Source organism: Manis javanica, chromosome 6 (genome assembly GCF_040802235.1).
Source record: "Manis javanica isolate MJ-LG chromosome 6, MJ_LKY, whole genome shotgun sequence".
In the NCBI taxonomy this organism is placed as follows: domain Eukaryota; kingdom Metazoa; phylum Chordata; class Mammalia; order Pholidota; family Manidae; genus Manis; species Manis javanica.
This window is the reverse complement of record NC_133161.1, coordinates 27,520,192-27,537,418: the sequence shown is the minus strand read 5'-3', so window position 1 is coordinate 27,537,418 and position 17,227 is coordinate 27,520,192. Positions and strand designations below refer to the sequence as shown.

Sequence of the window (17,227 nt, the reverse complement as noted above, 5' to 3'; positions counted from 1 at the left end):
ATAGAATGCCACAGTTAGAAGGACTTATGCAGTTGTTATAACTTATTCACCCATTTTATATATGACTGAACTGAGGCTACTTGAAGCAATGCTCAAGGTCATACAGTTAATCCAGGGTATAAAGCAGCATAAAATGAATCAAAACTCAAGTATTATTAAGTACCAGTCCAGCACCCTTTTTTTAGTCTTTTTATTTTAGAGTAATTTTAGAATTACAGAAAAATGATGAAGCTAGTACAGAGCTCCCATATACTCCACACCCAGTTTCCCCTTTTACTGACATCTTAACATTAGTATGGTATATTTGTTTACACGAATGAAGAAATACCAATACATTATTGGTAACTAAAGTCCACACTTATTCTTATTTCCTTAGTTTTTGCCTAATGTATTTTTTATGTTCTGTGAGCCCATACAGAATACCACATTACATTTATTTAGTTATGTCTCCTTAATTTCTTCTTGGCTATGCTAATTTCTAAGATTTTTTCCTTCTTTTCGATGATCTCTACAATTTTGAGTACTGGTCAGGCATTTTGTAGAATGTCTCTCGACTGGGATGTATCTAATTTTTTTCTCACAATTAGACTATAGGAATTATAGTTTTTTTGGAGGAAGATCACAGAGTATTTAAGAGTAAGTACTATCAACATAATTGATCACTGCTGATGTTGACCTCAATCAACTGGCTAAAGTAGTATTTGCCATGCTTCTCCACAGTACATCTGTTCTCCCCACCCTCCTTTTCATACTGTACTCATTGGAAGGAAGTCACTATGCATAGCCTTCAAGAATGGGAGTTATACTGCCTCCTTGGGAATAAAGTACCTACAGTAATTATTTGGAATTCTTCTGCACGGGAGATTTACCTTTCTCTCCCCATTTATTTATTCAATCGTTTACATTTATGAATATGGATTAATGAATATTTATTTTATACTTTGGGTTATAATCCAATACTACCTAATTTATTAGGTTGCTCAAATCACCCTAGCTCAGGCCTCTGGGAGCTCTTCTCAGTTGGCTCCTGTGGCCCTTTATTCCCTATTATTGTGCATTTAAAAAAACAAAAACACTTCCTTACTTTCTGTCTCTGTAAGATGCCCCAGGCTCATCCTGGGTTATCTCCTACCCCTGTCTTAGTATCAACCATTTCTCCAAGGAGTCATGGTTCATTTTACTGGAGAATAGAGAAAAAAATCTGGGTACTAGGTGTGCTTGTTGCTATGGGGATATCATTGCTTCTAGCCTCTTCCAGCTAACAAACAAGGAAATGTATATATACTAACCTATGCATATCTATTTACCTATAAATATTTCTATATGTAACCAGCTCTATCTATATTAAGCTACAGAGACAAGTTCACACTGATACCTCCAACTCTAAACCATTACCACATGGATCATTCCAGCCTCCCCCCCTTGCTTGTCTCCAACCTCTTAGACCAAAAGTGAGAAACTTGGCACCCCCCAACCACCATCCCTTTACTTAGTTGCTCAATTCTAGGGTACATGTTCAATGGTTTCTGAATTGTTAACCGGTGTGGAAACACTTTATCAGCTACAGTACAATACTTACATACTGTTCTTTTCCTTTATTTTTAGAATTTACATTTCCAAAGTGACTGAGATCAGTACTTTTTCATATTTTTCAGTGAGGTTATTCTGTACATTTGTATTGAGTTACATTATTTGATCATAGTTTCCTTTCCATCCTGGGATCACATGACATCTTAACTAATTAATTTGCATATATTCAGGTTCAATCTTTGTCCTGTAAAGTCATTTTGACAAATGTGTATTGTCATGTATCTACCATTACAGTATTACATGGAACAGTTTCTGACTTCAAAAATTTCCCTGGGTTTCACCTATTCAACCTGACCTGATCTTCAATTTATGGCAACCACTAATCTTTTTATAATCTTTATAGTTCTGCCTTTTCTAGAATGCAATACAAATGGAATCATACAATATGTAGCCTTTTTAGACCAGTTTCTTTCACTTAGTGATGTATTTTTAAGATTCATCCATGTCTTCATGTGTGCTGATTGCTAATTTCTTTTTCTTCTTTTTCTGTTGAATAGTATTCCAATTTTATGGCTATACCACTGTTTATTTATTCATTCACCTATTGAAATAAAATTTGGTTGCTACAGCTTTTCATGATAATGAATAAAGTTGCTGTGAACATGTATGTGCAAGTTTTGGTATAGACATATGTTTTCAAATCAGTTGGATATCTAGGGGTGAATCAGTGGGTTTGCATGTTTAGCTTTGTAAGACTTATGTTTAGCTTTGTAAGAAACTGCCAGACGTCCTAAGTTACTGTAGCCATTCTGCATATCCATGAGTAATGAATTAGAATCCCTGTTGCTCTGTATCCATGTCAACATTTTGCTATTGTCAGTTTTTCAATTTTATTTTAGACGTAACAATAGGTGTGTAATGGTACCTTATTATTTTAATTTGCATTTAATAACAAATGATGTTGAGCACCTTTTCATATGCTTATATGATACCTACATGTCTCTGCTGCAGTGTCCATTCTAATCTTTTGCCAGTGTTTAAATTGGGTTGATTTCTTATTGTTGAGTATTGAGAGTTTTTCATACATTTTAGACAGAAGTCTTTTATCTAACGTTTCTGTGGCTTCTCTTCACTACTCTTGACTAATTACTAAGGCCACTTTACAAAGTTTTTAATGGATGTTTTTGGTGGTGTATCTAAAAATTCATCACCAGACTCAATACCACACATATCTCTTCTTCTGTTTTCTTCTAAAAGTTTTGTAGTTTTCATTGTACAGGTAGATCTTTGATCAGTTTTGAGTTAATTTCTGTGAAAGCTGAGCTAGTGTTTTTTCTCATAAGCTTTTCCTTAAAAGACTGCTTCAGAGAGGCATATTTGTTGGAGTTCCGGCATAAAAAACAGTAAGCCAAAAGCACCTCATGACTTTTGAAGATAGTATTCATAAATATCAATAATAGAGGTGTAATGTCCAGATCTGAAGAAGAAATCCTTCCCTTAGTAATCTGCCACAGCTAGATTGCTTCTATGGTTTTGTATGCTCTGGGGGGCATTTGATTTAATAGTGACATTGGTAAGCTATACTTCATCTAGAGAGTTATTGGCATGATAAAGAGTTTGGGTACAATTGCTATAGCTGTTTTCATGATATGTCTATTCCCCTCACTCTTTCATGCCTAGACATTGAGCAACCTGTGGGCTGGAATTGTATATTGTCGACATCTATGCCCAGGGCATAGCACTTTGTATGTGTTAAATAAATATTTAATTAGTGAGTTCAGTGAAGAAGTTGGGGATGTAGAAATAAAGTATAGAAAATAAGAATTTCTTAGACAATATATCCCTTTGAATAGCCAACATCTCTTGGGAAGAGGCATGATAATTATCATCAAATATTTGAAGGGCTATCATGGGAAGAGGGATTAGAACCAAGGTGGAATTCACAGAGGTACAGAATTTCAACTTACTGAACTAAGAGGAGGCTGCCTTATGGTGAGTGTGCAATTGCTGAAAACATTAAAAGAACCTGAATGAATATGAGGGATATCAGGGGAGGGACTTTCTCCATTAGAAGGGCAGTGAATGAGCCACTTTCTGTATCTTTCAACTCTGAAATTTTATGGGGCTAACAGATCTAGTTTGGGTCAAATCAAGAACTTTAAAAGTCCTAAGAAAAGGAATAATTATGGTGTCCCATTCCATTTGTAATTCAAAATAAAAACTATATTATAAAATATGTGTTAGGGATTTTAATGAAGTTCACGTGTTTCTATGACTATTTGTCTTTCTTTTCAAAATAGAAAATATAAACACTTCCCCTTAATTTTCCTTTTCTCTCTCCTGTGCTGCTGCTTTGCAGGCCCCTACACGTATTACTTTGCTTATCATCTAGTACTGATTTTCTGATTCTAGGTATAAAACAAGCAGTATGCCAAGACTTTTTGGGAATCATTTGTAAAATAAAGCACAGTTCAAAAGAAACCCCATGCAAAAACTGGAAAGTCCATGGTCTTTTCATTTAAATTGTCCACTTGTAATAACCATAGGAGCAATAAATCAGAGGACTATTTAGTCCATAGTGTCAAGTGCAATTACACATTTAAAAAATAAGAGCCATCTACAACTGATGTGCAAAGTTTACCAGTACTCAAACTGCTAACCTTCATAATAATGGCAGTCTAAAGATGTGACACTACTCAAGCACAGTCTTAGCTAAAGAGGAGATGACTTATATTGTCTAGCTTTAATTTTAAGTTTATTTTCATTGTGCTCAAATTTTTGAAAATTGATAAGTATGCCAAGAGATATGATTAAACAGAACATCTTAGGCCTTGGTCATGTAAGTGATAATGGGATTTAAGCTAAAAACTAATTTGTTAGGATTGTCAACTTAAAAATGCTGGACTGATATGATTATATTTATTATGTCAATGTTTTCATTGTAGCTAAGTAAGTTTCATAATTTCCTCTCATAGTATCTTAATCTTTGAACAAATTTCCAGGCTACAGATTATTTCTCAAGAATTCTGTGGTAAGCCAAATGTTAAAATAAGTGAATACTGATTTATAACACTTCCGTATTTAGAAAACCAGTTCTTTGATTTAACTGGTTCATTTTTTTTCTCATTAAACTTTTGTTTTAATGGGTTAACTGGTTCATTTTTATTGTTACTTTAACTCCTATAAGAAACCTGTTACAACTCTGATAGAAAGGGAAGGGAGTGGAAACATTTTTCTATAAATAGTATGAGGCATTTTCTACCCTGTCCTAGAGTGCTGTAACTACCCTCTGCAACTGAGCTGACATGTTCTTCTGATGAACTGACCTCCATAATAGTTTCCAAGTTACAACAGAAAAAGTACATTGAAATCACCTTGCCAAGCCTTGTTATGAGGGGTAGCACTTGCTTAAGGAAAATAAACTGCTCCTTGAGGGAATGACATGGGTTTAAAATTTGAAATAAACCCAGGGTGAGCCATAATGATCCTTCAAAAAATGAATTCCATATAATTTTAAAAAGCAAGTAAGAAAATACTTACGGGAACATCAACATATTTTGCAGCTGCTTTCACCTTCAGTAGAAAAGAGACAATTAGGAGAATTATTTTTTTAGCTGTTCGATAAATACCATGACAACAGTCAAATGGCAGTGGAAGAGAACTCAATTCAAATACTTACAGTGAATGACAGAATGGATGAAAAGAAAGTGCCTTCATCATATCTTGACAGCTTAGATAACACCCCTTCCAACACTGAAACAAACTGTAATGCAGTTTCTCATGAGTATTTAGAACATTGGCTAACAGGGCAAACAATTCATGGACCCGCTTCTTCCAGGGCACAGAAACCCACCACAGATAAACTGACAGCTGAGGGGCAGACTTTCGAAGTTTACTTTTTCATTTTGAAGATGAACTCTAAGAGCCTTTTCCATTGCTGGAAATAATACACAAAACTTGTTTTTTTTAAGATAAAAGAGTAATGTGCAGCAGGAGTCTGGTCATTGTACATGTGAGATAATTAAAACCATTAGTAAGTAACTTTAAATTCCTGAGACTATTCCTTAAAACATTTTCCAACTTCAATATAGATGTTTAGGGGCAATGACGGTCAAGTTTAATCAAATTCCTTTCTGTCACACATCACTTGACCGATCCCCACATTTTTCTACCTACAGAAGAGGCTGAATAAAACAATCCTGTAAGGAAAGGGAGGTGTAACACCTGAGGGTCCTGCAATACTGAAATCAAGTCGGATGTGCTCTAACCCGCGTTTACCCAGCGGTTCTAAGGAGGCCACAGAAAGGTCCTCCCAGCTCTCAGAAGTAGTTGGAGCGCTACGAGAGGTGAACACGCTGCCGGGTACAATGGAAAGAGCACTAACTAGATTGCAGTGACAGCCCTGATTCAGATGCTCAGGCCCAACCACTGCACCAATCGGTTTGGGCCATGTGTGCTGGGAGAGGGAGGGAATATGGAATTAAATTTGTCTTGAAAGTGTTTAACACTTCTAAAATTTTATTTCCTATGAGATTAAAGTTAAGATGTATATACTAGAATATAATAAAAAATGTGGAGAGTTATAGTTCATTGGGTGGAAACACTAAGATCTGGCATGAAGACAAGTAAGAGATATTACTAAGCATCTACTGCCCTGTATTTTTCCTCTTTAGAACTAAAATAATATGCACTATTGACAAATTATACACTCCCGAAGGGAAAATACTGACAAGGTTTTTTAAATACGAAAAGGGAAATTAACGAAGGCTCGTTTTTGTTCACATAGCTGCTTCTTCAACAAAGGGATAATAGTTCTAGGGACGCAGCTTATTGGTCTCTGGTGGCCAGAGAACTCACTAAGAGTGCACAGGAGATAATCTTTTCTCTATGGCTGGTCAATTACTGCAAAATAGTTTATGCAAAAGAAACAAAAACTTCCCTATAGGTTTCTCCATCACATCATTTGTGACATGATGTAAGAATACAGAAACCAAATCATGCAAACTGCTGACTAATTTTATTTCTAAAGAATGAAAATTACATAGGGCTGGCTAGTTATCCTAAGGGATACAAACAGCAAAAAACACAAAATTACCAATTGCTCACAACTAAGAGTCAATTTAGCATTTTCTTCCTGCCCATTAGGATTTCTTACCAATCACAGCTGGCTAACTCAACATGATGTGGTTTGCAAAGACTCAGAGGACCAATACTCCAGGGCCATGTCAGGCCAGGGGAAGGGAATTCCACACTTAATGGCCCTCTATGGAAAATGCCTCGTCTCTTGTAACTCAAATCTTGAGAGCCAGTGTGTGCTCAGTGATCTCATTTGCTGCAAGGAGCATGACAATTGCTATGGTTACCAGACAACCTGGACCATTGAAGTCTCTGGCACGGCACCTGGCTCCTGGTGCCCTCAAGTGAGTATATGTAAGCACATGAGTGATACTGAGGGACCAGGCAAGGTGGAGACAAGGACCTTGTGTATGGATCTAGAAGACCTGAGTTCAAGTTATAGCCCTGCCACCACCTGGCTCTAAGGCACCATTTAGCTTCTCTGGCTTCAGTGTACTCGTCAGTAAAACAGCGAGAATGACACCTGTCCTATCCATCTTACAATTACGGTGTAAAGATCACTGGAGGTGGTTTTTGTGAAAGGACTGTGAAAATGGTAAATACTAAAGAAACATAAAGAATTAAGATTATTGATATGATTAGCTAAGCCACTATCCATTATATAAGTCTAAAAACCTAACCATGCTAAGTCACAGGTAAGAGGCATAGCCTTAGGACTGTTTAGTGACAAGGAGTTATCAGTTATTATAAGGAGTTTGGTTATCAGTGGATGGGTCTCATACAGTTAAATGGTATCTATGGAGGTAGAACAGAGTTGAAGCTGTGATCAGAAAACCTGTGTGGAATCCTATTTGTTTCAAAGTCATCCGGCTGGCAGCAGAGGAAGGTGGCACTGAAAACAGGTGGTCTGGCTCCAAAGCCCGTGTTCTTTATCATCATGCTACAGAACTGTAAGCATTAAAGGAGACGATATAGGTCACATGCCCAGTGTATCATAAGAGCTCAAAAAATGTCATTTTGTTTTAATTATTATTGAGCACCTAATATGGGAAATATAAAACAAATGGGTCTTAGATCCTTCCGTCCATGACCATACAGATTAATGGGAGAGAGAAAAGCTGGTCATGACACAAGGCAGATAGGGCTAAGTGCCAGTGTAGACAGCAAACAGAAAGCAACGGGAAGCCTAGGGATAGATGAATGTAGGGCAGAAGTTTCCCTTCTGTGGCAGCTGGCAGCCTGTCTGGCTCACCCGCTCTTTAGGGTATGAAGCAGCACTGGGTTACATCCAAGGATGTCCTATGTGTGGACCTGTAGTCTCCCGCATCCATGTCACAGCATTCTTTGCCTCCATTTTAACAAGAGTGGAGAGCCTCTCCTTGAGCTTTTTCCTACCCCAAATGGTCCCTGGGGAGGCACGACAAAGCAGAGACTCTGTGCTTACATGGCGGTGAGCAGTGCCTGCACCACCAGGGATCAACCAGCCGAGCCATACAGTTCCTCCAGGAAGGCTTTATCCATAAGATTTTGTGGAGGTACATGTAGTAGACGAGCAACCTTAAAAACCAAACTCTATTAACATCAGGACTGACTAATCATGATATATTTTATTTGTATATATTTTCCATCTGGCTTTTAATTGCACGGAACAGCAAGATTCCAAAGAAATCCAGTTCAATGCTGGTTTAGTTGCTGTGCCTTTAACTGCTTCCTGTGAGCTTCTCAGTACAGCTCAGGGAGTATATAAACACTAATGGGTTTGCCGTGTGTTCTGTGCTCTCCTGAGGGTGTGGGGTTGGAATGAAACACTGTAATCTCTTTGTTTCCCTGCTCTTTATTGTGGATGCCATTTACTGAGTTTGTTTGAATAATATTTAACACCTAAAGTCTGTCTGGGTAATTACCAACTTTGCCTCATGTACTCCCAGGAAATTAAAGACGAAAAGCACTTTGGAATGACTAGTACAATGAAACACGAAGTGTGCCACAAGGCATGTTGGCTTAAATTTCCTGTTGAATTTTAACAGAGTCTAAGACTCCTTTTCCTATATGTATATACAAATTCTAAGTGGAGGGAGGACTTCAGCTAGATTGTTAGGTTCAAGACACAGTTTCTGCTTTTTCAGCTGCGACAGTTCATGAAGTAAACAAGGGATGTTTGCATTATTTACAATGCAAGGTATAAACCCTTCCACAGCAAAGATAGTCATCTGTAAATAAAACTGTCATTGAAAAACTAGGTGTTCTTTTGAGGGGGCAGGCCTGTGGGGCTGGAGATGACTACTAGCAGATATTTTATACTTATTTGGTAAGATCAAGACTAGCTAGTACTGTTAAAAATCTACATGGAACCAGAAGTTCATGGAGGGGAAGAAAACAGGTTTCCTTGGAATGCTAGTTAGGATATACAATGCAATTCTCTCTCCCTTTTCTTTCCAACTGTGAAGCTACTTCTTTGAACTTTGTCCCAATGACTCCTAGGAGGTCTTTCCACATTATGCACATCTGTATTAAGGACAGATTGTAATTGACAGATGTATTCATTCATAACATACATGGTTCCCCAAAGTATCTAAGTCAACTTCCTTTAACCCAGACATTGGTGCATTCTCCACACTTCCGTCATTGTCCCTTTTGCCCTTGTCTCCACAAATAGAGTGACCTACTTCATTCTGTATTTCCTCTCTCCCATTGGCTCCTAATAGTGTGTTATTCCTTTTAAGCACGTACTTGGAATTTGAACAGACATTTTCTGAATATATGGCCTTGATCCAAATAAGTAAATTTAATCAATCTCACCAGGCTGAGGTGGTGAGGTATTTTATTTATATCATCTAGGCAGTCAGGTTGGATATTTCTTCTATCTTATTCTTAAGAAAAACTCAGGGGAAAATATTCTAGGTTATCAGAAAGAATATGTATGTGTATATATACTTACACCTATATATCTATCTCTCTACAGGTACTTAATGTGATAGTGTATAGACTTTCTTAATTCCCTTTTTGCATCAGTCCAGGATTTAGGAAGTTGAGTATATTGCTATGAATTAAAAAATTCATACTCAGAATTAGAGTCCCTTACAAGAGTAGATTTTCTTATTCTTTGCCGTGGACCATCTCCCCTGACCAATTCTTTCTCCCAGTTCTCCCAGTTTTTCTTCATTATCTTCATGGTACACTCAAGGAACTCCACTCACATCCACCTGACTTACAGCTGTCCCACCAGACTGCCTGCCCAAGCTGCCCAAGCGTGTGTGCCTGCATGGAACAAATGCCAAAGGAGGGACACCCAGGCTGATCGGCACTACCCAGATGTAGAAGGGACACCAGGAGACTGGGAGGTGATGCTCCCACTGTTCCTCTCTGCTCTTGCTTGGTTCCTTGGGATTCTGTGGGAAGATTATAGGCTTAGGGACCACAAGAGTCAAGTCCTGGCTCTGTGGCTATCTGTCACATGACCCTGGGCCTTTGTTTCCTCATCCACGAACACGGAGACTAGTCTCTCATGATCAGGTGTGCCTTGGGAGATGAGGCCACACAGGTAGGGTGCCAGGCCTCTTCCCCTCCTCAATCAGAGCAGCTTTGCTCTGATAAGTGTCATATTTTAGGGTGCCAAGATGTATTTGAGGACATTAAGTGTATCTTATAAAAGCATATAAAGATACATTATAAACATTATAAAATTGTCTGAAAAGTCCCTGCTAGACGATCTCAGAGTTCCAGCTCTAGCCTGGTGTGTGCTATGGACCCTACAGCCTGGGGAGAAGACGTGGGTCCGCAGAGGCTTCCATACAGAAATGTATATAAAGATCTCTGTTTCTGAATGAGAAAAGGCTGTGGATATTTTTTCATCTAATGCTCCTGCCTTTCTGATGAGGAAACTGTGTTGTCCAAGGAGACCCAACTGATAACATCAAGAAACAGGAACAAAGTCCAGCTTTGGCTATTCCACACTTTGGCCAATTTAATTAATTTTAATAAAAGGTGGCAATAAATGACATATTTGTATCCTTTCCTTGGTGGGAAAATAATGTTCTTGCTATCATTTTTTTTCTCAGTAAAAACTAAGCCCCTTTATTTTTTTTTCCCTTTTAAAGTTGCTTTTCATTTTTCCATAGAGGTTCCAGTTATAGAACATCTGTCTGAGAATAGCAGCCACTGATACAGAATCATTTCCAATGGCTGAAATCTTATCATCACATTGATATTTTGGTCCTGTATTCCTCTTTCAAACTCCAGACCCAAATATCTGAATGGCTCTTTGATGTCTCCTCTTCAGGTATCTCAGAGTAGCTCAATTTCAACATGTCCAATACTGACTTTCTCTCTAAATCTGTTTCTCTTCCAGGGCACACCTACATCAATGAATGGCTTCAACATCCATCTCATGCTTCAAGTCGTAAACCCAGGAGCAATCCTTACCATTTTCCTTTCTCTCCCTATTATGAACCCCTTGTCTTAGTCTGTTCAGGCTGCTATAACCTGTTACACAGAATACTTTAGATTGGGAGGCTTATAAATCATAAACATTTATTTCTCACAGTTCTGGAGGCTGGAAAGGCCACAATCAAGATGTTAGGAGATTTGGTGTCTGTCTGGTGAGAATCACCTCCTGATTCAAAGATGACATCTTTTGGCTGTATTTTCAAATGGCAGAAGGGGCTAGGGAGTTCTGTGGGCATTTTTTTTTTTTTTTTAAATAAGGGCACTAATCCCATTCATGAGAGCTCCAGATCACCTCCCAAAGTTCCTATCTCCTAACACCAGTACATTAGGGGTTATTAGGTTTCAACACAAGACTTTTGGGAGGACACATTCAGCCTACAGTACCCCATCTATCTTACAATTTAAAATGTGTTGGGATTAGTCTACCAGAGGCAACATAACAGTCTCCTCACTAGCCCCCTTCCAATCTGCCTACTACAGGTAATCAGTGAATCTTCTTAAAACGCAAGCATGATTAATCTCCTCCCCTGCTTTCTGCCTCCCCAGCCCTTCAGAGACTTCCCAGTGCTCCTACGGTGAAGATTTTAAACTCCTCAGGTCTGAAGTTTTAACCATGATTCCACACTGCCTCTCAGTACAGAGTTGTGAATTATCTGTGTATAGTTAAAGCCACAAGTGTGAAAGGCATAGAGATTTGTGGAATGAGTTCAAAAGAGGACTCAAGATGGGAACCCAAGGAAAACCAGCATTTAGCTTCTAGGTGGAGAGAGGATGCAGAGGTGGGATGCCCAGATGTTTTCTAAGCATGTAAAATACATGCGCAGTTGGGACACACACTGTGAGTGTTACTCGTGACCAAGAGCCCTGGCTCACTCAAATTATCTGTGGAGACATGTGGGATACACAGAGGATATGGAGGTGGGATTGAAGAGAGGAGGCAAAAAGAGGAAGTGTTCCTTCTTATTTCTCCAAATGTAGCTAATATATTTATCAATATGCACAGAACAATTAAAATATGGGAAGAAACATTTGGGATACAACAAGAAATTCACCATTCTATCCATCTACTTCATATTGACTTAATATACTATAAAATGTCTAGGCATGACTCTTAGAATTTGATGGAGTAAAGGCAGTTAACATAGAAGATAGATTCAATTTTTACAGTATTTTTGTTTTTCTTTTTTTTACTGATTTCCTGCAGGTCTGGAATGAGCAAGTACACTGGATTAGGAATTTGAAGCTTAGAGTTTGAATCCTAACTCACTAACGGTGTGTATCTCTGGCCAGTTTACTAAACTCTTTTGAGGATTATGTCTTCATCTGTGAAATAAGTGAGATTAACCATTGCAAAGGTGCCTCGTTTGAGCGAAATAACATGCTTCACAGTAGTTCTTCATGAACACCTCGTTTTAAAATATTTTTTCTTTGGTGGAAACAAATGTGAACACAGTATCTTAGAGGTTGTTTTGTCTTTTAATATACCGAAGTTTAGAAAGAGTCTACACGACAGCCTGGCTAGAGATTCGTCAGAGCAGCGTTTCTCAAAGTCTGGCTCTTGAACTCCTACATCAAAATCAGCATGAGACTGGACTGGTTAAACACGCACATTCCTGCCCTTCTTCCCAAACTTCTGATTCAGAATTGTTGGGGATCATTTTAACAAGCTCTCAGGTAAGTTTCTGGCACACTAACATCTAAGAATTGCATTACAGAATCACATTCATCTTTGCTTAATGAAAGAAAAACTGCCACTCACTGTCATCTCCTATGCGAGCTTAAGACAGTTGTCTCCAACTATCAGATTAACTTATTTTATACTTTTCAACCAAAGAATGAAAGATTGTTAATAAGTACTATTTGACTGCATGAGAAATGATGCATAGAGAAAAACTGGAATCTAGATCTGATTTCCAAATATAATATTTGGTTACATTAGGCTATTCAAATTAATTCAAATTAAGTAAAATTAAAATTCCAGCTCCTCAGTTGCACCAGCTACATTTCAGGTGCTCCACAGCCATACATGGCTGGCAGGTACTGTATTGGATGGTACTGGAAAAACATTGTTATGTCACAGATGCCTCTACTGGATAGCACTGATCTCTAGAATGGTTTCTTTTTGTGACTCAAATATGCTATGTTTTTGAATTAGCCAGATGCATTTGATATACAAAAATTTAAGTTTCTTACTTTGCCAGAAAAGAGATGATGTGCAGCCATACCAGCCTCCTCTGCAACCTTCCCTTCCCTTCAAAAACTCCAAACTAGTTTGCCTTTTCTCCTTGTTGTCTAGTTAACACTTTCTCAACACACGCTAGCGAGCGAGTCAATGCCTTCCATTATGCACCCTTCTCATAAAAGACAACTTCCACAGGAGGGCTGTGATGATGGGGAGGCTCCTCTGGGTACAGTTTCCCGGGATAGCTCCCGGCAGGGAAGGTGCGATATTAGCTTTATTTCGCTGGAGCTGGCTGACTGCGCAGTGCTGCGGCTGCTCCGCTGATGCTGTATGTGAATGTGTAGGTGCTCCTGGGGTGGTGGATGTCCAGGGAACAAAAACAAACCCGTGAGGTAGTGCTGTTATAAAATCATCTTTCTTTGGGGCTATTTTTCACCTCATGACCTGCTACCTGAGGATTTTGAAAAATACAAAAAAATTTGAAGAAAAACCCCCAAATCAACCCTAAACCCACCGCCCAGAGGAAAGCTTTGTCAACATTTTGGTGCCTTTTCTCTATGTGATGCAAATTCTGGTCATACTTTACATTTCTAAACATTCAGCTTTTTTTTTTCCATTTAATATTATATTCTGAAACCCTTCCTTTATCCTCAGTAGTGTTTGAAAGCATGATTGCTTTACAGAGGTCCCATACTTTACCATTCCCCTCATGTTAGAGATTAAAGTTGTGCCCAATTTTGCATTAGAGATTATGTGACAATATCAGTGTGTGTGCATGCATGTGTGTGTGTATATAAATAAATAAATATATTTGTGCATCTCTTCTGAGTGGTTAAGAAAAAATGCAAAAAGAATTATTAGGTAAAAGGGTATTAATGTACTTGATAAAGAGATTGATGTACTCTAGGAAGATTCCAAACTATCTTCTAGGAAGGTCATAGTCATTAATACTCCTATATAAAGGAAATGGGTGTCCTACCTCACTTTTTCAAAAACTGGGTGTTAGTTTAAATCCATCCATGATAGTTTGCTAGGAAAAAAAAGTATATGAACTGTAGGGTTTCTTTTTCATTCCTTAAATTATTAATAAGGCCCAACATTTTCGTGCTTATTGGGTGTCTCTGTTTTTTCTTTTCTAAACGACATGTCCTTTGTCTGTTAAATTGGGGGTGGTTTTCCCTTGGCTTTTTGTACATTCTTGCAACTGTTTTATGAAGGCTGGCTAGGGGTTCTTTGAACCTCGTGAAAGCAAGGGGCATACCTACTCATAGGAAAGTGCCCCTTGGAGCACCTCCATCCTGTCTCATCACCCTCCTTAGGTTCCTGGTTCTCTTGTCTCTTTCCCTTACAGACTCTGCTCTCAAATGTCACTTGTGGCAGTCACACCTTCCTAGGATTTTAAACTATCTAATCATTCAATGAAATACTAATTTATGTTTCATCTCTACTCATACAATTACAGGCCATAGCTTTTGTCAAAGGTACTTGCAGAGTCTAATAGGAAATCAGAGGGGCCTTCTGGGTGTGGAGAACCTCAGACACCTCCTACCAGCTTTCTCTGTCTGCTCCTGACCCCAGTTCTGTCTGCTCCTGACTCAGTGCTGTTACCACAACAAATAGGCTAAATTCAAAGACCTGATGACTACTCAAAGCAGCCTTGGAGATAAGACAAAAGTAAGGAGGACACCAATGTGAAATAATAAGGTATGACTGAAAGAGTTATTTTTAAGAGGTCAATCATTGCAAGAAAAGCCGAAATTAATTATAAACCAAAAATCAAAAGTTATTGACAAAAGGTATTTCTATTTTGGTTATAACTTTTCTTAAATTTGAGAAACTATTTTTAAAACTACTGTTTCTCAGATATTTAGAAACAAGATATTTCTAAAACTCTCAGTTGAAAATCATTTTTAATTTGATTTTAAAAGGTGAATAAATAATACATTACCTTTGAAACTAGCAGTGAAATGATTTCTTTTACACTGTTGTCAATCAAATCATCTATTTTTGAATGGTACTGTTGCTAGATAGTAAAAGACAAAAGCTGCATTAGGTGATGTGGACATAAAACTCCCATCTTAAATCATAAATGCTTTAAAGCTACTAGTTATGACATATCAGATTTACTTAAAACGGTCATTTTGAACATTAGAAAAGCAAAACCTTGAAAATGATCCACCCAATCAACACTTCTTACACTGAGGTTTGAAAATTTTCCCATGTGCACTGTTGAGTTAAGCAGCTAATGGGGTTATTATATAAATGAATTGAGTTCTTATTCTTATTCAGGCGGAGGAATGTGAAGGATACTTTTTGTCTTCTCCTCTATAATTAAGGTGGCCGTGTATTTTTCTAAAGGGTTGGTTTAGCTGGAGAAGGAAAAAGACTAGAAAAAGATTTAATTAATACAGCATTTCATGTCTGACAACTCTCATTCATAAGTTATTTTAAATGTGCTCTAGAAATAAAATGAGCTCCCAATTGTTCACTCTAAAAGGACGTTTTTGTCAGCATGGGGAGCAGCAGTTTATACAATTCTTACAATATGCCCAGGCAAGGGCAAAATTAAAATTTCATCAACAAAGGTGAATAGATGGTAACAAATTAATAGGCCATAAAGGGTATAATGAAACGGCACTCACGCCCCATAGTTTTATTACTGCTTCCTCATGAAAAAGACGCCTTTAAGTAAATACAAAAAAGATGTATTTAAAATAAACCTGAAAGACTCCTTTTTTGCTTTCTTTAGAGAATACTAGAGAGTTCCATTCTTAAATTAGCAGGAGCTTCGGCTTCTATGGCGTATGAAGGCACATTCATTTAAACAGTAATTCTTCTTTTAGAAGCATTTATCTGACAGCCGATTGTCCCCAACAGCCACTTCACAGAAAATGTGACTTGTAAAGACTAACCCTATCTTGATGGTTCAAGGCTTCTTGGAACAACTAACATAATGCATAGAGTAAAAGTACTCAGGTCAGTATAAACATTAGACCAACTTAACAGCTGCTGGTTGAATGGTTTCCTAAGATGTAAGTTTTTGAAAGCTATTTTTTCTCCTGAAAACATGTCTCAAAGTTTCCACACAGAACAAAACACCAACTTAGGTCTGCTTTGGAATGCACAGGGAAGATGTCCCCTCCCTAGGCTCTGACAGTTACAAGTGCTCATCTACCTGCCTAAATAATAAAAGAAGCATAATTTTGGAGCACGTGAATTATTTTCTTCTGCATGTGTTTGTGTATGTGTTGACACGTGGTCTACAATTAACCACACATAACATGGAACTGTCTAGGCATGTGTTTCACCCAGTGAAGTGAAATACTAAGTGACTGTCTTATTTACAGCCCTACTGATTCCCAAACTTGTGCCTTCCAGAAACACAGGGTGGGTTTCTATTGTGGGAGAACTGATATTTGTTTTTAGAACAGTGTGAAGAGAAAGAAACGGGAAGAAAGTAAAGACAAACAAGGGAGAAGAGAAAGAGCCTACAAAAAGTGGCTGGTAGTTGACATGGCTGGGAGCGCCCCCCCCCACCCCCCCGCCCCGCTGCAGCCCCACCTCCCTTCCCCAGACTCAGGTTCAAGAAAAGGCCCCCAGCTCCAGCTGATGCTGCACAGCTGACTGGCAGGGAAGGAGCTTATGCAGATGTGCTCTGCCCTGGCTGTCCCTGTCTGCCTTTCTCTTTTCATATCCTTCTCTCCAAATTTGTGTCTGTGCAGTAGGAGGCCTGTGTGCAGTCTGAGGCTCCTCTTTGGGGTGGAAGAAGAAAAGGATACAGGAGATGGGCTGCGAGCTTCTCCCTTCCCTCTTACATGGAGAGTGCGACAGAACACACCAGAGTTGAGGCATCCAGCCAGCCAAATGGGGCCATATTCTTCAATACGTGCCTTATCCTCAAGGTTTATCTGTTTGCCATAAATTGCATTTTTACCTCGCAAGTAATCATATGTCATCAAAAGGTTTGTTTATGTAAAACAGTAAAGCTTCTAC

At 38.4% G+C, this 17,227-nt stretch overlaps 1 protein-coding gene across 14 annotated transcripts in view; it reads right to left on the bottom strand.

Moving 5' to 3' along the window:
* CADPS2 (calcium dependent secretion activator 2) overlaps window positions 1-17,227 on the bottom strand; it is a 519,662-nt gene that overhangs the window by 33,999 nt on the left and 468,436 nt on the right. For 11 of the 14 annotated variants that reach the window (XM_073238521.1, XM_073238513.1, XM_073238522.1 and 8 more), the window contains 3 exons: window positions 15,183-15,257; window positions 5,210-5,293; window positions 5,071-5,103 (listed from right to left, as the gene is read on the bottom strand). In XM_073238521.1, coding sequence (XP_073094622.1) covers window positions 5,071-5,103; window positions 5,210-5,293; window positions 15,183-15,257 — 192 coding nt within the window. The remainder of the gene's footprint in view (window positions 1-5,070; window positions 5,104-5,209; window positions 5,294-15,182; window positions 15,258-17,227) is intronic. The other 3 variants (XM_073238523.1, XM_073238515.1, XM_073238517.1) reach the window with 1 other exon arrangement.